At 40.8% G+C, this 21793-nt stretch overlaps 1 protein-coding gene across 6 annotated transcripts in view; it reads right to left on the reverse strand.

The window, feature by feature from the left end:
• The window catches only part of NCAM1 (neural cell adhesion molecule 1), a 476276-nt gene that overhangs the window by 30703 nt on the left and 423780 nt on the right, over nt 1-21793 (reverse strand). For all 6 annotated transcript variants that reach the window (XM_069079789.1, XM_069079784.1, XM_069079785.1 and 3 more), the window contains 4 exons: nt 21348-21532; nt 20840-20936; nt 20129-20299; nt 17646-17777 (listed from right to left, as the gene is read on the reverse strand). In XM_069079789.1, coding sequence (XP_068935890.1) covers nt 17646-17777; nt 20129-20299; nt 20840-20936; nt 21348-21532 — 585 coding nt within the window. The remainder of the gene's footprint in view (nt 1-17645; nt 17778-20128; nt 20300-20839; nt 20937-21347; nt 21533-21793) is intronic.

The raw sequence follows: 21793 nt of genomic DNA on the forward strand, positions 1-21793 counted from the left end.
TTGTAGACCCCAGGGAAACTAGCTGAGCTTCCCAAAGCAGCAAGCAGCCCCCAGGATTCAGGATGTCTATTGCTGCTTTCCTAATATTCCTTCACATTAACCTTATTACTAACCTACTAACCACTATTAGAGAGGTCTCTAGAAACAAAGAAATGATAACATAAGCCCTGGTGAAAAACATATGTTGATCTGTCAGAGACTGTTGCAATCCAGACACACAGCTGTAAAGGGAAAAAAAGGAGGGTGGGATGGTTAGTTATGTTTCAATCCAAGAAGGAAGATTGGGTGTTAAGGCATTTAGTCGACCAGAACCAGACTTCCTAGCAAGAGTCAGTGTCAGTAGCTGAAGAGAAAAAAAAATCATTACGAAGGGTTTGGAATGAATACATGCTCAGACATGCAACTCACTTATGGGAAGAGTTCTGGAAAATTGAGAAGGTACATTACAACTACTTGTTACATACATGCTAGGGGAAATCCCATTTACATAGAGTCCTGGGGACATGCCCAGTCATTAGGAGGGACCAGATGGCAGGTCCTCGCTGCTCTGATACAGTACTTGAAGGATATATGATAGTGTGAATGGTGGGGATTTTGTGTACAGATGTGGCCTCTGACCTTTGTATGCTGTAATTTAGTAGATGGTCTTCATGAATTGTTGTGTCTTCTGCCCCCCTGACAAATTTATCACCTGGAGGGGAAGTTTTTGGTGATAAAGCCTCTTTGAATTTAGATAAATTGATCCTCAGAAAATAAAGGTAATAGTCCCTCACCAGGCCTGCACACAAAATCTTTCCATCTTGGCAGGACCTGTAAGAGCTTCGCCTCCACCACCATAGTCTTCAAGAAGCTAGGGTCATCTAGGCACAATAGCGAGGAACTGGAGTACGCCTTTAGTGGAAGGGACAGATGGGATCTTGGGAGTATGAATGCCCTGATATAATCAAGGAAAATATTCATTTTCACTGATCGATTTTCTAATGCAAGCTCCTTTTCTGTGGTCATATAGTACATGTCAAAAATCTTTAACTTTAGAATATGACAAGCCAGAAACCTTCCAAGTATCAGGAACTAAGTGGCTGCACCACTGACGATTCCCTGTTAGGGGAATATATAAATATATATTATAATTTGTATACAGTTATGGCTGTATATTGTTATGGTTATAAATTATGAGGGTAGGAATAAGGTGGCTCAATGGATAGTGTGCTGGGCCTGGAGTGGGAAAACCTGAGGTCAAAACCAGGCCTTAAGCACATCCTAGATGTGTGGGCAAGTCACTTAACTACTATCTGCCTCAGTTTCCTCAACTGTAAAATGGGGTATAATAATAGTGCACACCCAGGGTTGTTGTGATGATAAAATATTTATAAAGCACTGAGTATAGTGCCTGATACATATTAAGTGCTATATAAATGCTAATTATTATTTTTATACTTTACCCAAGGGCTTAGCACAATACTCAGGAAGAAGTAGACACTTAATAGATACTTATTGAATGATTTATTTCCTATTTTAAATTTTCTTTTTTGCTCTGACAAGGCCAGGAAGTTTATTTGCTCATTCTTGGTTCAAATTCTGCCCCTGACATATATATGGCTGTGTGGCCCCTGGTCACACTCTTGACCACTCAGACTTTCTGTTGTCTGAGGAACTCTTAAGACTAAATTTTAGAAAAGGTGCTAACCTGCACTGGTAATGTGTTCCCTATACCAATGAAATGATAGAGCCAGTCCCTATTTATATCCCTTCTTTCATGAGTTCATTCATTCTTTCAACACATGTTTCTTAAACATCAGCTAAGGCACTATGGGCAATGTGGGGAAAGAGATTACTACCTGCTAAAGGGTACGATGTATTTTAAGGAGAAAGATTTTCCTTTTTTTTCTTGACAGACTTAGGTAAAAGCTTTCCTAAATTTTCATCAGTGCTTTGATTACTGGATTTATTAAGGTTTGTTTTTCTTCTATAAATTACATTTTCTACCCTCTCAAATTTTCTATAAATTATTATTATTCATTGGTTGATTATTATCGATTATCGTTATTATTACCTCATTACTCTGATACCAAACTGAACTTCAGATGACTGTTATAATTATGTAGTTTAGTTGATTCCCTAAATTGCTAACAGGGCCCTTCCAAAACTTTCTCTGTACAACTTGGGACATCCCTTAAGCAGATGACTTTGCTTCCTATTCTCCAGAGGAGATGATAATCTGACCTTGTCACTGCTACATTCAAAAAATAGTCTATAGCTCCCTATTACTTCTAGGATAAAATAAAACATTTTTAGGCCTTCACAATTTGATAGCAACTCAAAGTTTCAAGTCTTTCATTTTTTGCTTTTTGGAGGGAGGAAGGCAGGGCAATTGGGGTTAAGTGACTTGCCCAAGGTCACATGGCTAGTAAATGTTAAGTGTCTGAGGCTGGATTTGAACTCAGGTCCTCCTGACTTCAGGAACAGTGCTCTACTCACTGTGCCACCTAGCTGCCCCTTTGAGTCTTATTTTACATCCCTGCCCTTTCATGTTCTCTACTCTTCAAACAGATTAGTAGCGGTTCCCTGAACTTAATATTCACACATAGGCTGTTTTCCATGACTGGAATGAATTCTCTTCTGATTTTCACCTCTCAGAATTCTTCTGTTCCTTCAAGGTTTGGCTCAAGTGGAATCTCCTTAAAGAAACTTTCCCTGTCTCAGTTTCAATGTTTGTTCTCTCTTATTCATCTTGGCACCTATCTCGGTATTTCACCTAACATGTGTCTAATACATGCTTCTTTTGTGAACGAATGCCCTCCTCTCCAAGACAGCTGAAAAGATTGCTGTTCTCTCAAAGACAAGAATATGATCTGATGAAGACCAGGTAATCGAGGTTCAGTTTTTCCACAGAGTTCTCTATGGCTTTCAAAGTGCTGGCTATTTTTTTTAGATGGCTAATGCCAACTCTATTTCATGTTTCCAGGGTAACTGTACATAGAACTTGTCAAGCTTCCAAAATCTCAAACGAATCTCTCTTTAGGGACTATGGTACTTTTTTTCTCCTACAACATTCTTTGCCTTTTGCTGAATGATAGAGCCATACAGAAATAACAAAGGGGAAAAATACAGAGGGCTTGCAGAGTCTATTATTTAACAGACAGTCTCTGGTCATGATTGATACTCAAGGAAAAGGTCTAAGGCTCTTCACTGAGTAAACCAGTCAGTTAGCAGAGGTGAACTTAGGGGCCTAAGGATGTTTGGGTATAACCGATGATCAATTTTTGAGTAGAGAGTTACTGTACAAGGTTTTGGGACAAGATTCTGAAATTGCATATGTGATTTCAGAATTTAGAAAATTTCAGGTTCATGATATTTGTATTCTACAGTGGTTTCACAGGTAGATCATACAGATCAGTGCTAAAAAAAGAATGCTTACAATGGCTTTTTTTTTTTTTAAAGCAAATCGGTGTTAAGTAGCTTGCTCAAGGTTACAGGGCCAGTTATTTCTGGGTGTGGTGCTGAGTATCTGAGCCCGGGATTCGATCTCCAGGTCATCCCGACACTGGGGCTGGTGCTCTTACTCGCTGTGCTACCTGGCCACCCCTACAATGGCTTTTAAAATGTATCTGTTTAAATGCAATTGGATTTTCTCTTGTTACTTTTTGTTGGGAATATTTTATTTCTAAATACAACATAAATATCAAGGTTCTTCTCAATGTGAAATTATATCAACACTTATCCAATTCTACCCATTCAGGAATCTTGTAAATGGGATCAAATTAGGGCAAAGGCTGCTGCCATTTGGACAATGCATTCACTAGGTCTACAAAGCTGAAGCTATCACAGGAAAAATACAGTGGAAAGTTCTGCAACACAGAGAGAATATAAAACACAGCACAACAAAACAAAACAGGAACAAAGAACATGCAAGACATGATATACATGCTTTTGTTCCTTGTAGATGTCGCCCAATCAGCTCTCAGAGAAGTGAGGTCAAACAGGGACCACTTTCATGCATGCAGCAATGCTGGGGGTTATTTGTGTTAGTTTTCTCTTGGTGACACACCCAGGCAACTTGCTTCCCAAGTTGCAATTCAAGGCAAAGACTCTGTAGACACAGAGAGGGATGGAAGCACCTATGGATTTTCAGGGCAGGTCTAAAATTGGTGAATACCAGGGGAAGCAATGGGGAGAGATTTTTCTTCTTGTTTTGGAATTTATACTGAAAATGTTTAATAAGGCTGCTATAGTAACAATATCAACTGATTATTCTATGGCTGCCTGAAGCTTAATTAGGCTGTCATTTTATTTCCTGTGATATGTGGTTACATTATTTGCTTCTTAGCTAGACAGAGATCTCCATTAAGGGTAATTGCTAAATAGGCTAGGCTAATTCTTTTTTCTGCCTAGGAGAGGCACACTTTTGAAAAGTGACACCTTAAGAGGGGACAGTCGAGTTGCTTTGAATTCCCTACACTTATATCTTAAGATGTTTTGGAAAAAAATTTTTTTTTAAAGCCAGCATTTAATCTGCATGTGTTTCATGCTTAAATAATTCTTTCCATCCTAGACAAAGTCCTCTTTTGGATCAGGGGAGTTGGTGTTGTAAGGGCCCTCAGAGGCCATCTAGTCCAACCTTTAATTTTGCAAATGAGGAAATGAAAACCTAGAGAGGTAAAGTGACTTTCCTATGGTCTTGGAGGTAGTAACAGAGCCAGGATCGGAACCCAAATCCAGTGCTCTTTCGCCTGTTGTACTGCTATTTCCTAAACTTTTCTTCTGATGAGGTTGCTCTCGAATTAAAAAAAAAAAGAAAAAAATGCATAAATGTAGTTAGTTTTAAAGTAATACCATATCTTTTAGTACCTCCAGACAAAAACAATGATGATGATGATGACAACAGTAACATTATGAATATGAAACCAGGTAGTGAAAATAGAGCTTTTTACTATGTGCCTGGGGCACAGTAAGTGCTTAGTAAATGCTTGTTGACTGACTCACTTGGTGGAGATCCTATTATTTCAGAGATGGGGTCACTCAAGCTTGGGTTCTAGGTTGTGACTTATACCTGCCCAAATTCACTGGAGAAGGGCGTAAGTCAAAGGCAGCCAAGGCATCAAACTATTTCATCATGGCAGCAAGGAGAAATTCTGAATTCTGCATGCAAATTAAGGGCAGGGATGATGCCATCTTTGGGGAATTTGAGATAGTGACCATCCACAGGCCCCCAGTGGTGAGAGTCTGGTCCCAGTTTATTTTCCACGAATCAGAACAAAGAATTTTACCTTCTGTTCACCACCGTGGACGACATCGTCAGCACCATGCAAGCCACATGACAAAGTCACATGATACGCACGTACATGATTTGGTTGAAAGGAAAGTAGAGGAGGTCACATGGAAAATACAAAAGAAATTAAAAAACTGATGTAAACAATGGGCAGGGAAAAAATCAACCACAAAAATCACACACTGAATAAAAGGGGAAACCAAATTAAATCAGCAGCATATATCATATACATCCAGAAAGACAGTAAAAATTGCCTGGAAAGAGAAGAAAACTATAAAACTATGGGAAGCGTTAACGGTTAAGGACATCGCTAGGGGTTAGGCACGGCAGCAACACGCCACATCGAAGAGGAGCGCGTGAACTTTTATTGGGATGGAGAGGTGTATTCCCACCAGGGCACGGATGTCAAGAGGCATTCCGGGAGACTGTTAAAGGAAAAGAGAGAAGCAAGACATTATTCAGAGATTTCAGCAACATCCTCAACATCCTGGAGAAGAAATGGTCATGGGGACTTGCCCATCATTTATCAGCTGGGGGAGGAGAACTCAAAACCTTTTAAGAAGTGGCTTACATTTCTCTTGACTCAAGTGGAGAATGGGGAAGAAGGTTTAATTTTACCTTGGTGATAATGGATGGTATGCTCAGAGAGCCTGGAATAGGCCTGAAGTAAGGAAGGGGAAGCTTTGCTTAGAATTCTGAATGGCTTTTACAGTACCCTTTGCTCCCAAGATGGTGGAGAAGCCTTACTCCATGAACTCTACAGGTTAGATCATGGGATCACAGAACGGTATTAGATTATAGGCTCTAAGACTAGAAGGCACCTCTGAATCCATCTAATCCAATCCCCTCATTCATTTTACACTTGAGGAAACAGTGAGGAGAAGTTAAGTGTCCAAAGTCATATGGATGATAATCAGTCAGAGACAGGATTCATACCCAGCTCATCTGAGCCAGTGCTCTTTTCATTGTATTACATTTGTGAAACTTAACTCACCAGGAGCACATGGCTAAGCAGATTGGGTTTTATTGATAAGAAAAACCCTTTAAATCTTTGTTCCTTGTCAGATTTTTTCCCCCTTTTTATTATTTACTGGCTTTATTGCCAATACTTTTCTTTGTGAAATCTGTAGTGTTCAGCACAGCGTCTGGTATATGGTAAATATTTAATAAGCCTTGTTGACTAATCTCTTTCACCTTTTCATCTCTGCTAAAAAGATGTCCATTTCTTTCCTTTGTACTTATACTTCCTTTTACTCTAGCGATCACTGGTCATTCTTTTGGTTGGCCCTCAGTTTAGTATAGAGATGAATGTCCCACCAGGCTTTCTTTTTAATAAAACAATTTTGTGACCGTCTTCTGTGTATACAGACAACTAATAAATGTCTTTCTCCCTCATAATCATAAGATTCTAGATGCCAAGACCCACATCAGAGACAAAGTGAAGTGGAAAGAAGGGAGTGGGTTCTTCCTCAGGGGTTCAAACTACAGCTTCTGTCAACACTCACTGTGGAAGGCTAAGACAAAAATGCATTGTTCTTGTCTACTCTGTACAGCAGAAATCTTACCCTCAGCCCAACTGAGTTGGCTGAGAATTTGTTATTTAAACAAATACATGGGACTGCAGATAAAACGTCTGATATATGTTTTTAGATGAATGGCTATGTTGTCAAGTTCCCAATTCAATATTTACAATATGGAGGATGAAGGGAATGGATAGTTGCCCTTGGCTGAATTTATCCTAATTCCACTTTGTTCTGCTTATGGAGTGAAGCTGACATTTCCAAACATTTCAGGCCTCAGTTCCCTTCAGCTTATATAGGCCATGGGCAGTTTTCGCAGTGCTATTTTGTAACATGATTGCCATGGAAGAGAAGTATCCAAGTGGGTGGGATGTTAGGCAGTCCAGGATAGATTTCTTAGCATACTACCATTTTTAATTAAGTCAAAGGAGGAGACTTAATTAAAGACATGGGAATAGTGACCACATTTCCCAACCCTCAAATCAGGGCCATGGCCTGATAAAAGTATTCCTATGGAACAGCATCCTTAAAAGCTCACTCTTTATTTTGAAATGAAGACTTTCTTGGGAAGACCAGTATGTATGATTGCCACCGACCTAGATCTGCTCCCAGCTTCAATATTTTGTGACTCAGGGTCTGAGCTGAAGAGGATTGTTCATCTGGCTCCCTAGTTCTCAGGACTTATTAGTATACACAGTAAGAGTGCCCTGAAAATTCAAATCACATAAGGCAGGAGGGAGACACATCATACTATGTGTCTTCTACTTTCATTTGGGTCGCTATTAGTTATAAAAGGTGCCAAAGTGCAAAAAAAAAGGAACTGAAATAGTTTATTTATACTCAAATCCCCCTTTCTCCTGTATTTGCCCACAGGTATCCTCTTCATTCCACAATAATTTTCTGTTGTTTGTCTGTTTGTTTTTAAATTTGTCTTCCTGTCAGTGGCAATGATCGTGTTAAACTGTGATCGTTTTATTTTGGCACAATCTCTACCAGGAGTTAGAATTCTGAGGGTCAAGTCATTATAAAAATAAAAATGAGGAAGGTCACATTTATACAAAGTCTTGATTCTACAAATAATTATCTTAATATAGAAAAGGATGATTTGAACCCCCCTTCCCCCTAAAATCGGGGGAAAGCAACAAAAAAAGTCAAGACATTCCTTCTAAAAGGAAGATCTGGGTGTATTTCTTTTCTTCTAAGGAGAAAACATTTAACCTAAAATGATTCAGGATGTAATATGTAAAGCAACTTGTACAAACTCAAGTGTAACATCTAGAATTCTATTACTTCATGACAGACACACATATTGAACTCAAATTGGAAAAGGACAGGAACAAAATCCTTTGCTGTAAGAAATGAAGGCTGTTAGTTGTACTCTTTATCCAAATGCAAAAAGCCATAGCCTGAATTCAGCAGAGATATAAACACACACACACACACACACTCATTGCTACTCTCTGCTCTGCTCTCTAGCAAAATGAAACACTTCTACTTCAAAAGCATCAGGAATTAAAATTCTGTGTGGTGCACACACAGGGAGAATGCTGAGAAAAGAGGCCGTAAGCCATGTTCTCGAGCAGAAAAAGAACAATTTCATGCAACACATCAAACCACAGAAATCTTCTTATTCTCTGTTCATATGGAATGGAAATCTTGAGGGTGAGGAGAGAGGTTGTGGAAAGATACATGCCTTATATCTCTGATTTTTTTTTTTTTGGCTTTTCACACTCAAGCATAAAACGTATCATCATATATAAGGATGAATATGGTTTAATTTCACTCCACACACAGTTAATTTTTAAAAACACAAGTCCACTATTTTCCTTATAGTTTCTTCACTGCAATGCACACCTGTCCTCAACATCCAGGATCCTTTTTACCATGTCATTATGAATAAATATGAGCTTGGAGTAGAATGTGAGCAGTCAAACTTCACCCCCAATATAAAAGCTCAGCAGAACATTAAGTATATGATCTGTGTATGCAAACACAAAAAGGCCTTATGATTTTTTTTAAAGTGTAGGGAATTCATGGTACTAGGATAGATTATGATCCATCTATCTACTAAGATACCTCCATCTTATCTACTAAGAGAAGCCCTAGGGGAGTTTCTTTAGAGACTTACAGCAGGTTACTCTGCTAGTGAATGTCAGAGGCTGGATTTGAACTCAGGTTTTCTTGACTCCAAGTCCAGCACTTTATCTACTATGTCTCATTTGTAGCTGTGATGATGATCAGGAGGATATAAAATACTGTTCTATAAATATCAATATATAATATACCGTGTTTCCCCGATAATAAGACCTATCCCGAAAATAAGCCCTCCCCTTACTGTGTAAGATTCCTCTAAAATAAGCCCTCCCCCGAAAATAAGCCCTATTGAGATTGCTACTGTAGTGAAGGTGATCCCCTGCACTACACGCTACATTACGGTACCCTCTGTATGCACTGTCCCCCCCCCCCAGGTGAAACGCACGCCGCACTCCGAGCTGCATCCAATCAGAGCTGCAGCAGTGAGCGTGTCATTCTGTTCTTCCCCAGTGATTTGCTTATTGAATAAAGGTACATTTTTTTGTTCACATTTACCTGTTTATTAAAATTGCTGTCAATGTTCATTAAAATAAGCCCTTCCTTGAAAATAAGCCCTCTGGTGTTTTTCTGTCCAAAAAAATAATAAGACAGTGTCTTATTATCGGGGAAACATGGGTAGAACTATTTCTACTTGTCCTCTCAATTTCCAAGTAGCTCACAACAAACAAAAATGCAGTCTATTGGTTTCTCTGCATATTACTTCTTGATGGCAAATAATATGAAAGCTTGAGAGGAGACAGATTATTCCCCCTGACTAATGTGGGCTCCTGTTCCTGGGCCATGGACACAAAGAGATAAGGCAGACCAGAAAGCAGCGATTCCTCACTGCACCCTGATTCTCAAGTCCCTTTCTGCAAAATGTCCTTTCTCCCTGATGCTTCCTTCCTTCCCTCTCACTTTACAAACATTTTTGCATTTGTTTAGGGGAGAACCCCCCCAGGAGATGTTCTTCTTTTATCTCATTCCTTCTCTTGGCCCCTTTCTTGGTTCAGCTTGAGAGTAAATGTGGAATTGACACTTCATAGGCATAGTAATCACCAGTCCAGGCATTCCTTGCTTAAGGAGTGCTTGCCCCCTTGACAAAGGAGGCAGAGCAGCATGCTTAGGTGACCATGCCAGGCTCAGAGCTTTCATGCAGTTAGAACTCGCTGCTCAATGAATGAGTAAGTCAGGGTGGGGAGGGTGAGGGGGAAGCTTCATTGCTTTAAACCCAAAGTCTGCTCTCTGTCAAGCGACACTCAGAGGCCTGGTTGAGAGCAGCTATTTTGCGTACTCACTAGTTGGGTCTGTGGCTGGAAGGGCAGGAGAAGGCCAGGTTGCTATGGAAACATGAAGGATAGAAGGGACATAGAAAGGTGAAACAAAGCATGGAGATAAATTATAGATTTTATATGTCTGTATGAGTGTGTTTAAAAGTATTGTAATCAGGTAAAGATGGTGACAGTTAAGGAGAAATTTTCTTTCTTTTTCCCAGGGAAGGATTTATAAATATTAAATGGGTGTTTTTTTATGGAAATGATTTAGGTATCTTGATGAAAAGGCCTGGAAGTAATAAGAAGAAAATGTGAAGTGGTGGGATGATCCTAGACCAAGGGGAGAAGGGCAGAGGGGTTCTTCTAAAGCAGACGCTCCACTGTCTTCCTGTCCCCAAACCCTGCCACGGCAGCAGGCTTGCCTCATGCCTCCAGCGGAGGAGGCAAGCTCAAACAGTCCAGTGGTGGCCCCTTCCCTGGCACATCTGTGGCCTTCTGCTGCGGTACCAGGAGACAATCATTATTTTCCATGTACCTGTCTGCCAGCATCTGCTTTTGCCCAAACTGACATTTTAGAAATCAGAGGGGTGGGGACTCTAAAGTTAGCAGAATAGATCTGGATCCCTGGATCCCTGAGGGAAATCAACAACAACCATAATCTGCAGAGGAATGAGAGACAGGCAAGGCTCAGCTAGAGTGACTAGGAAATTCCCTTGATAGGCCGGCCGGTCAGCACGCGGTTCAGGGCAGGCAAAATGGGGTTTGAAAACGTTAGATGTAATCATTACCACCACAGAATAACTCATGAAGGAACTGTTACTCCTATTTTACAGAAAAGGAAACTGAGGCACACAGAAAGTAACTAGGGTGATTTGTTTCTAAGTAATTTAATTGCCAGGCGCAACTATGTTCAAACACTAGGCCAGGTTTTCCTCTCCTATGTCCTTGACACAAATATTATTGAGAATAGATATATTTTTAGGTAAGACAAAACCCATATGACTCATTATCTACTTTTAAGTTCTGAACTCAACTATGTTAATTAAAATACTGCATAAAAAAGCCACCCCAAATGATTTTTCTCTCCTCCCTGTACCTCAGTACATGCATTTTTTCTTGACTATTTTTTTTGGGGAGGGGAGTTAAGCCAAGTTTCTCTTCCAAATGTCAGTTCTGGTCCTACTCCACTGAGGATATACTAGATACTGCAATACAAGGGTGGTCTTAGAGATAATGCAGGGGCTTCCTGCGCAGAGCAATGCATTTTAACTATTCTCTTCCTGGGAAAGCTCATTTTCCAGGAATCCGAGAGGCCTGATTCCTCTTTGTCACGAGGTTTACTTCCCTCAAGTCCAATCTGTGGTATCTACCATCCAGATACCAACGGAGTTTAATCATTACCTGGCTGAGGAGATCACATTAGGCAGACTACACTGCAGCTGGTGGAAAGCCACATGCAGAGAGATGGATGGGGGGAAATGATACTCACTGTCTGAGGCAGACAATGTAGCATGGGAGGAAGGACTAGCAGGAGTCACTAAAGAAAGAGAGATGAAGGTAAAAAAGGAAAGTCATTTCACCAAAACACACAGTTACAGTATGGAAGCCAGAAAGGCAAAACCCAGGGATGCCAGTATGAGGGAGGAAGAGCAAGGATGTGCAGGAAAACAAGGCTAGGAACAAAACACACACACACAGTCAGGGCCACAGTCTCACTATCTTTAAACCATGCAGGTTCCAGATCCTGTCACTTAGGTAAGAGGTTTCATTTGGGAACATCTGCTGGGGCCATAAGAACTCACCTAAAAAAGAAGCCAGCTCCATAGGAGCAGCTGTTACTGAAAAATATTGGGTTGAGGGGGGAAGGAGGTATACAGAAGATTATTTTAAATTCAGTCTGGGATAGGTAGGGTTAAGGGGAAATGAACTTTCAACAATTTGGCTCCTTGTTTGGGGTCAAACATTCCCACTGACCTGACCTATAGCTTTCCTTCCTCTACCATTTAAGGATTTTCCAGATATGGCATCTGAAGAAGTTAAGCTATTTAATTTTTTACTATTGTCAACTGGTAGACATTTAATGTTTATTTTTTAATGAAATTATTTACACTTTGGACTACTGAGGTGTACACTCATACCTCCACCTCCTGACCCTCTTGAAAAACATCCCCTGTGCCAAACTCTGAATATTTGAATAGCCATGGAGAATATGACTCGTGATCTGAAAGATGTTTCCCTAACTTTCCCATAAAAAAAAGGTTGAGAAAGGTGGGAGGAAAGACAATCAATTCTGGCTTTTTTAAAAAATGTGAACAATGTTCAGTAGCTTCTACATTTAGACACTGAATATATAAAGGATGTCCCACTGAATAACAAATGGCTGAACTCCTTCTGGGAACTGGGTTCCAACTTGGACCAGGTAGAAGGAAAGGCTCATTAACATATAACCAACACATCCCACTGCCTTGATTAGATCAAGAAACTCATGATTTGGTCTTCATTGTACCTCCAGAGGGGGGCACCTCAACCATGAAATTAAAAATCCATTCAAATCAAAACAAGAAATACAATTACCACAGTGTGGATTTTGAGATTTAGAAAACCCAGGCAAAAGTAAAAATTTTGGCTTCAATTACTGGGATAATTGCCTAAATGCTTGACTTATGCAAAGTATTAGATTTTTATGTGCTTTTACCACAACAGCCTGCTCTGCATTTTGTTCTTATTTAAAACCATGCAATCTTGAGGGTACCATGCAAAGAAAAACACTAAATTACAGAGTTATCCTGGCTCTCCATCTCCATTATAGGAAGCCATTTTTCCTGTTTTGGTCCTTGGCACAGCAGCAAGTGAGGAGGTAGTAGTAACCCAGGCAATTAAATTCTAAAGGTTAGTGACTCAATCATGGGGGAAGACTCTAATGACAAATTTTAACACCATCCCTTTAGTCCTGCTTTCTCTTAGCAGCTCCAAAAAGGCAATCAACCTCTTCTTAATCAAGCTTGGATCATGTGCTTTTCATCTAGAAAGAATCTGTTGGCACACAAGACACTTGCTAAAAACAAAACACAAATGCTGCTCGTGAAATGAGGCCCATTTCCAAAGCCCATGCTTTATTTAAATGTTTGGAATGACTACCCTTCCTTCCTCCAATCACCACCACCACCCTGGACTCATGAGGTGCCACCAAGGGCATTACTCAACAGGTTAGAGAAGTCTAGTAAGCTGGTATTTCAGGAGGAGGGTAGGTTTTGTTTAGGTGTTTGTGACCCTGGTAAGTTTAACTTACAAATACCCTGCAGAAGCTTCATTGCTTTCTCATGGTAATGGAACAGAGGATTACAATAAAGAAGCCCATGAAGATCAGTCACTTTGCTGTTGACCACAGAATTAGAGCTGGAGGAGACTTTAAAGGTCATCTAATCCAAGTGTTTTGCTCAAGATCATATGAGTGACAAATCTGGAATTCAAACCCTAGTCCCTCATACTCAAAAAGGTCATTCCTGGTGACCAGGTCATCTTCTGACAGCAAAGACATTTAAAATCAGTGTTTTCTCATGAGATATGTAGATGCAGAAATATTACAGATTTAGAGTTGGTCATAATGTCCAACTCCATCATTTTACAGATCAGGAAACTGAGGCCACAGAAGTTAACTTGCTCAAGCTCACATAGCACTGGCCTTAATAGAATGCCTGAATTCTGAGATCTCAGACAGAAAATTAGACCCTAGTCAAGATGTCAGATTCCACTTTTTCTTTCTCTCAGAGAGAAATAGCTCCCTTGTCCTGAGGATTGGGGTCCAATCAATGAATAATACCTTTAATGTAGAAAGGAATTATGCATTTTGTTTCTGTTTTGTCTTTATCCTTTATAGGAGGGGTCTGCTAGTGCTATGATCAGAGTTAGTGTTCTGAATTAAAGCCCTTAGTGGACTGGGTTCCTTTTGAGCACCTCACCATCTTCTATAGATGGCCCACGCATGTATGATTTTGCGTATGCTAGCTCAGACAACCCTTTTGTTTTCCAAGGATTGAATTCAGTATGATTCAGTCATAGTGAAACTTGTTACTCCCTCCTAGAAAGGGTATGTAGGGTTTCATCATAGTTATGAAAACAGTTATTTGTCTCATTTATCCTTCTTCAGGACAGTGTGGATAGCAGTGGACTATTCCATGGGTTAAGTTTTCTCCTAAGCTGAGTGTGAAAGGTAAGACACCTCTTGAAAGCACATCTTTAGTTCTGTTTCTCAGAGATATTTCCTTTATTCCACTCTGCCCCTCCTCAGGCCACTCTTTGCTCTGCTGAAATGAAAAATCACTCTCTTATCTCTATGACTGTGACTTGTGCAGTTTTCTTTTTTAACTCTTTAGCTATAATTTTAAGATATGATTGAGGGAGATCCACTTTTATTGCTCAGCTAATGGTCCTGAATCTAAAAGCTATTTAAATCCTGCTGCCTCATCAATTGCATGGACTGGCAAGCTGACCCCAACATTTTCTAAATCAGATTTTTGAAGGCTTAAACCATCAATGATACATTTTCATCCCACTAGAAAAACTAAGAATTTAAATGTCTCTCCTTTTTATTAAAGAGTCTTTTAAAGTTTAGCTAGCTATTTAAGAGTTTCACTTAATCAAGGAGTGGACTAGCTTTCTGAGAAAACTAAATTTTTCTTGCTGGCATTTTTGTTTAAGACACAAAATCAAAGACATAGTAAGTTATTTGGTATTAAGTCATGAACTACTGAGCTGGTGATTCAGAAGGTCTTACCTCTTTTTTTTTTTTTTAACATATCTGAGCTAACATTCGGTCAAGAGATGAAACCTGGAATTCCATTTTAGGAACAGCCAAGTCACTCTGTCCATTTAGGAAAGATGCTCCCTCTCTCTTCCCCACCCCCAACCTGCTTTTCTTAGACCCACTAATAGAATAAAATACCAGTCTATAACCACTGTCAGCCTAATTTGACACCTCCTTCTCCTCCACTCTGCCTTCTTTCATACCTCTGTCTTCATACCTCACTCTGATGAGAGAGTGAATTTAACACACTAGAAATTTGAGGACATTCTCACTTAACTACTAAGGTTTTGCTGTTGCTGCAATACTCTGGAATAAATTAAAACAGACTGGTCTGAAATCTTTAGCAACACTAGCTTTAACACTGGAGTTCAAGGTATTTTTTGACCATATTTCTTTTGGCATAGTTTTGTACTGAACTTCTTTCCTCTATCCTATGGAATTCTGCTTCTGTAGAAAGGGTAAACCCAACCTAGAGAGCAAGAATGGGTTCATTCACGTTACAGATTTCCCTCCTTCGGGTTCACATTATAATTCTGGCACCCTGTGGAGGAGGATGGCTTTCTCTTCCCTTGTCACTGTGTGTGCTCTTTACTTAAACCTCATAGCATTAATAGGGATGGTCTTTCGTTCTTGGTTGACCAGTACCAGCTAGGTTGTAAATCAATGAACATCATTTACTTAATAGCAGAAAGTCCTGGGATGATCAGAAACCAGAGAATAAAATTATTTGGAGCTGAGAGTCCAAATTCCTAAACAGCCACCGCCATAATGCTGCACCATTTCTTGGGTTGTCTAACACACCATGCACATGAAGTCAGCGTTGTATGCATACAATTACACCTTCACAAATCCAGCTGTTGCCTGGACCTTCCACAACCAGCTTCTCTTTCGACTGAATTTCTATTACCTTGAGTTGATGCCTCTTGGCTGCCATTGAGATAGTCTATAGTAAATGAAGTTCATTTCTCTCTCCTAAGAGTGAACATGGAAATCTCCCCAGATTGCTATGACCTTTGGGTAACTTCAGGTGACATACTAGGACAGGGCAAGAGAAAAGAAAAAAAAAACTATGTTCTCTTTTCTGGACAATTAACTAACATTAGGAAGGATGATTATATGCTACTTGGTTATTCCTTGTACTGTGAGACAGTCTTCTGCCACACACTGCAGATAAGCAGTGGTTCTTGCCATAAAACTGTCACAAGCAAAAAAAAAATACACATTAAAATACTGCATGCTCTAAAATGGGAGTTGTTAGCCTCCTGGTATAACCAAGACAGTCACATTAACAAGAACACAATGGCTACACTAGTGTCAGTTTTGTTAGGACCTGGACAATATAATCTACTTCAGTTCCTACAGGGCAAAAAATGAGGTTTCGAACTAAATTAAAAACTATGACAAACATATGTTAACATAATACTATGGAAACAGGCAGAGAGGTATGAAGAGGCACTTACGTGAAGGAGGGGTGTCTGCAATTTCCCATGGATGGAACACAGAAGAAAAGAAAAGACAAAAGACAGACCCAAGGGAAAAAAAAATATAAGATGTAAAAGAGATGAACAGAATCGGCAGAGCGCATGGAGCTGGAAATCAAACTCATATCTGTGTTCAGTGAAAATTCAGCTAAAGATACAATTCTTGCAGAAAGAAGATATGGCAGATTTTCTATCATTGTGCAGGGGTGTGGCTGATTGTTCCTACAGCCTCAGGTATCATCAGAAAAGGACTTGACAGATTCCAAAGGGTATTCTCTAATTATAGCAGTCAGAGAGGGTGTCCTGGGAACTCTGAGACCATTTAAGAAAGGTTCAATAAACAAGGAAGATTTCCAAGGCTTGGGAGACCTCCAAGGCAAGGGTCTTTGTGTAAGGAAGAGGATACTACTCTAGTAGGATATTACCATAGCAAAGTGAGAAAACATTTGGTGGTGAGGAGAGGAACAGCATGCAGGGTTTTTTTTTTCTTTCTTTTTTTATTTCCCTTGGGGAAAATGAATAGAAGGAAATGTTGAAAGGAAAGAAGACTCAGTGAAGCCAGGAAGAATTAGGGATCCTAAGTTTTGGATGAAGGTTTAATGGAAGGAATATTGAACAAAATTAAATTCTACTATTCATGGTTGGGTACAGGAGGGGGAGATATTAAGCAGCAAGAGTGGGCTGCTTCTCCATCTTTTGATTTGCCCTTGACATGTCTTTTTGCCCTTGTTCCTATAGGCCTCAAGGATTTTTGGTTTTAGGGCAAATTCATATCCATGCTGTGCTTCAAAAACCTGAGAACTGATGGAGTCATATAGTAAGAACAATTTCTGGATAGCAATGAAATTTAATTGTGCCTAAACTCACTCTTCAAGTAGCAGGATATTGAGGTACATGTGATGTGTTAAAGTTACAACTAGCAAACCCCAATGTGACGAGCTATTTAATTTTTGTTTGTTTTACTGTTAGGCTGCTGGATTTCCTTGCTGTCTGCCATTCTAACAAACTGTACTAGCTAATATGACAACGTTCCCTCGAGAGAGGGAGAGAATTAAAGTAAGATGTACATTGACAATCAATGTGGGCCATAGAACTGAGAGGTGGGCCCACCATGAATGGGGAGATCTGAAAAAGAAACAGCTATGGTCTTCAGGGTAGCTATGTGCTCATGAGGAGAGGAAGTGTGACAGTGGGGAAGGAGGCGGGTGAGCTGGCTTTACTTACGGACTGGCTGTGTTTTGAACTCGGAGACCCCACTGATCTCCCCTAGTCCCTTTCCATTGAGGGCAGACAGTCGGACGGCATAAGTTGTCTCTGGTTTCAGGCCCATGATGGTGATGATACCTTCCATGTTTGCTGTTGGAAGCACACAAGAGAACAAAGGAGAGGAGGAAAGGATCACAAATGAACCAAGAGATATTTAGCTAAACCATAACCCAGAGGAACAGGCCACAATATCACAGAGAACTCAGGGGAGAGTTTGAAAGGCCTAGCACTGTGGTTTCTTTCTCACTCCAACCCTGAAGTCATTCTAAAATATGAAACTGAAAAAGGTCAATGAAAGTATCCTGGGCAGAATTAATCTACCATACAAAGTGGTTAGTAGTCTCTGGCTATGTATATTGACTTTATTTGTCCAAACTAAGGTGCTTTCTCACTTTCTTCTAAAGCCACTCAGATCCTACCCTGCAGTTGCAGATTCTCATAGTGAATGAAACCTACTTTACTATAACATTAAGATGGAATCTGAAGGAGGTTAGAATTAGGAAGAGGTTAAATATATATATGTACATATACATATATATGTATGTATACATATGAATATATATGTTTATATAAATTGACTCTCTTCAGTCATGCTAGAAGAGGATAGTGCTATCCTAAACAGATCGCCTATTAATCAAAATACATTTATAAAGTGCCTACTATGTGCCAGCACCACACCAAATGCAAGGGATACAAAAAGAGGCCAAAGACAGTCTTCCCTCATGGAGTTTACAATCTAATGGATGAAACAACATGCAAACATATATACAAAGCAAACTATATACAGGATAAAAAGAAAATAATTAACAGAGCGAATTGAGAGGGGTTGAGGAAGACTTCCTGCAGAAGGTGTGATTTTAGTTGGGACTTAAAGGAAGCCAGGGAGGTCAGTGGTCAGAGTGGAGGAGAGAGAGTCTTCTAGGCATAGGGGACAGCAAGAGAGAAGGCCCAGAGCTGAGAGATGAAGTGTCTTCTTTGTGGAACAGTCAGGATGTCAGTGTCACTGGATTGACGAATACATGTTGGGGAGTAAGAAGACTGGAAAGGTTGGAGAGGGAGAGGAGATGAAAGTCTTTAAATGCCAAACAGAGCATTTTTATTTGATTTTGGAGGCAATAAGGAACCGCTGGAGTTTATTGAGTAGGGGGAGGTTACATGATTAGACCTGGGCTCCAGGAAAATCACCTTAGTGGCTGAGTAGAGGACAGACTGGAGGGAGAACAGAACTGAAGCAGGCAGACCCATATCAGCCTATTGCAATAATCTAGGCTGAGGTGAAGGCCTGCATCAGTATGGTGGCAGTGTCAGAGGAGAGATGGGGGAGTATGCCAGAGATATTGCAAAAAATCTAGAGGCCTTGGCAAAAGATTGGATATGAGAGCGTGGATAGTGAGGGATCCAGAATGGTGTTGTCCTCTGGAGTAATAGGGAAAGTAGGAAGGGTTTAGGGAGTTTAAGGGGATTTGGCCTGTGAAGTCTGGAGTCAGTCAAAGGGCTTCAATTGAGGACCTACCTAGAGGGCCACATGTGGCCTCGAAGCTGAAGGTTCCCCACCCCTGGCTTGAGTGGGGGAGGAATCATCTAAAAATCATTTGGAACACTTTTTAGGACTATATGTATGCTAACTAGCTTTACCAGGTTTGTGTTTGTGTGCTTTATGTTAAAATAAAATTGCATTTGCTAAATTCACATTATCTGATAATTGGATAATCTGTGAATGTGCAGGATGGAAAGGGTTATGAATTTGTATCAGATACTTTAGAAAGGAAACCCACAAGCATTGATTAAGTACCTCTTCTGTGCCTTACACTGGGGATACAAATACAAATAAATGGAACGATCCCTACTTTCTAGGACTGTATGATGCGAGGGAGGTAATGGAGCACGTAAGATGAGGCCAAGGTTGCTTTCTTGCTGCCCTTGTATCTGGTGCCCACCACAGTGTCCAGACATCGTAGATTCTTAAAAAATGCTTGTGGAATTGAATGTAATACTTTTATAATTCTCATTTCACAAGTGAAGAAACTGAAGCTTAGAAAATGAAGTAACTTGTCAAAGGTTACATAGGAAATGTCAGGGCCAGGCTGTGGACCTGGATCTCCTAATCTCAAGGCTAATGCCTCCCAGGGCCTATTCTTATTGGCTTTCCATGTGCTTGAACTGAGATCATAAAGACCTGGTACTGATTACTGAGTTAAACACTGAAGCACTAGGAGGTCTGGACCTGTCTCAGGTTAGGCTTGTAACATCACTCTGGTAGGATTCTGGAGAAAGCTATGAGGCTTCAAGGCAGAAGAACACAGGTTATGGCTTTGGGGCAGTGGCATGGGGGACAAACAGCTCTATCTGCTTTGGGAATTAGGGACTAATCATTTGAGCAAGCTGCTGGGGGCTGGTGACTATGGAGATAATTTAAAGAGTTGCCTATCCCTTGATCTTACCTTCCTTGGCATCATACCACTTGAAATGCCACATCTCCTCACCCACAACTCTCCACTCGGCTTTGTATTTGAGGATGGGCACCCCACCTGTGGCCTCAGGCTCATCAAAGTGAACCTGTGCTGTGCTGGAATACGGCTCCACCTCGTCAATGGATGGTGAAGACGGAGTATCTGTGGAGAGGACAGAGCTGGTGATATGGAGGGTGCAAGGATCCCAAGGAGATGCCAGGCCTGCATTGTACTACTGCCCAGGGCTCCCATTAATCTGATCTTTTCTCCTTATAGAATATTCTTTCCTTAAAGAGTGTGTCCCTCCTGACTTAATTACCAAGCCATTTTATTTGTTTTGTTTTTGTTTTTTTTCTTTTTGGAGGGGGGAAGGTAGGGTAATTGGGGTTAAGTGACTTGACCAAGGTCACACAGCTAGTAAGTATTAAGTGTCTGAAGCTGGATTTGAACTCAGATCTTCCTGACTCTAGGACCTGTGCCATCTAGCTGCCCCAACCAAGTAATTTTAAAAGCTATTAACCCCATAGCTCTCCAATTTTGCCCTGACTTCTATAATACTTTACCTTCTCCTCTTGTGACCTCAGGGCTGCTCCTACTCCCAGCAAAAAGAGGTCCTTCCTCCCCATTATTTACCCTTCCTATCTTATTCATTCAAATAGTCCAAATACCTTTAAGATACATGAGGGATCCTGTGACACTCACCTGCTTGGACAAGGATGAACTCTAAGGACTCTTGGCCAATACGATTCACTGCAGTGCAATTGTAGTTTCCAAAGTCATTCTCAGAGTCAGGGGTCACCTTAAGGGGGAGGAGCAGAAGGATCGGGGTTATCAGTGTCCCATGTTGGTGGCCACAAGGGTTGCTGGTAATGGGTTAGGTTGACTCTATATGACATGAGGTTTTTGTAAAGCAAAATGCATTGATTCTGGACTTAAATCAGAGCAGAGTAAAGAAAAGAGCCTGAGGGAGACAGGACTTCTTTCCACATCTACAGGGATAGGGCCAGGTACCCCAGCCTTGACTATGTGGTAGAGTTGACTCCAGAAATGGGATCACTATGGCTGATGTGGGTCATCTAGGGTCAAGCTCAGGCTCTTCTCCAGCCAGTGGTTATCTTAAGCTGGATGAGTGAGAGTGAGAACGTCTGCTGCAAACAGGAGTCTGCCCCTAGTTAGGCTGTGTGTCTTCTTTTCCCTCCCTGACCCTTACCTCTAGGTAGCTGGCAGAGGGGCTGTTGTATATCTTGATATTGCTGTAATTGGAGCTTGGCAACAGCTGCCCATCTCGGAACCAGGAGATGGTGGCGCTGGGATAGGCAAATACCTCACAGGTGATGTTGACCTGGTTCCCTTCCCAGGTGTACACAGCCACAGGGCCCTGAAGCTTGGGGGCATCTGCAACAAATGAAGACCTCAGTAGCCTGGCAAGAGATTCTCTGCTGGTGTAGAGGGGAGAACTTGGAAGCACTTAATATTCCTTAAATAAGAAAGGGTTACACTCAGGGCATCTGGGGAGCTTGACTTACTTATGTGACCATAAGAAGCAATATAACTAGACTCAAAGGGTTGGCAAGGGGCAAAATCCTTCTCCCATAGCCTGGACGATGCATCCAGTATCCTCCCCAGGATATGAGCAACGTCGCCCAGAGGTAACAT

Source organism: Petaurus breviceps, unplaced genomic scaffold, assembly GCF_028583685.1.
Source record: "Petaurus breviceps papuanus isolate PSGF00001 unplaced genomic scaffold, PetGlider_PUasm1.0 91133, whole genome shotgun sequence".
Classification (NCBI taxonomy): Eukaryota; Metazoa; Chordata; class Mammalia; order Diprotodontia; family Petauridae; genus Petaurus; species Petaurus breviceps.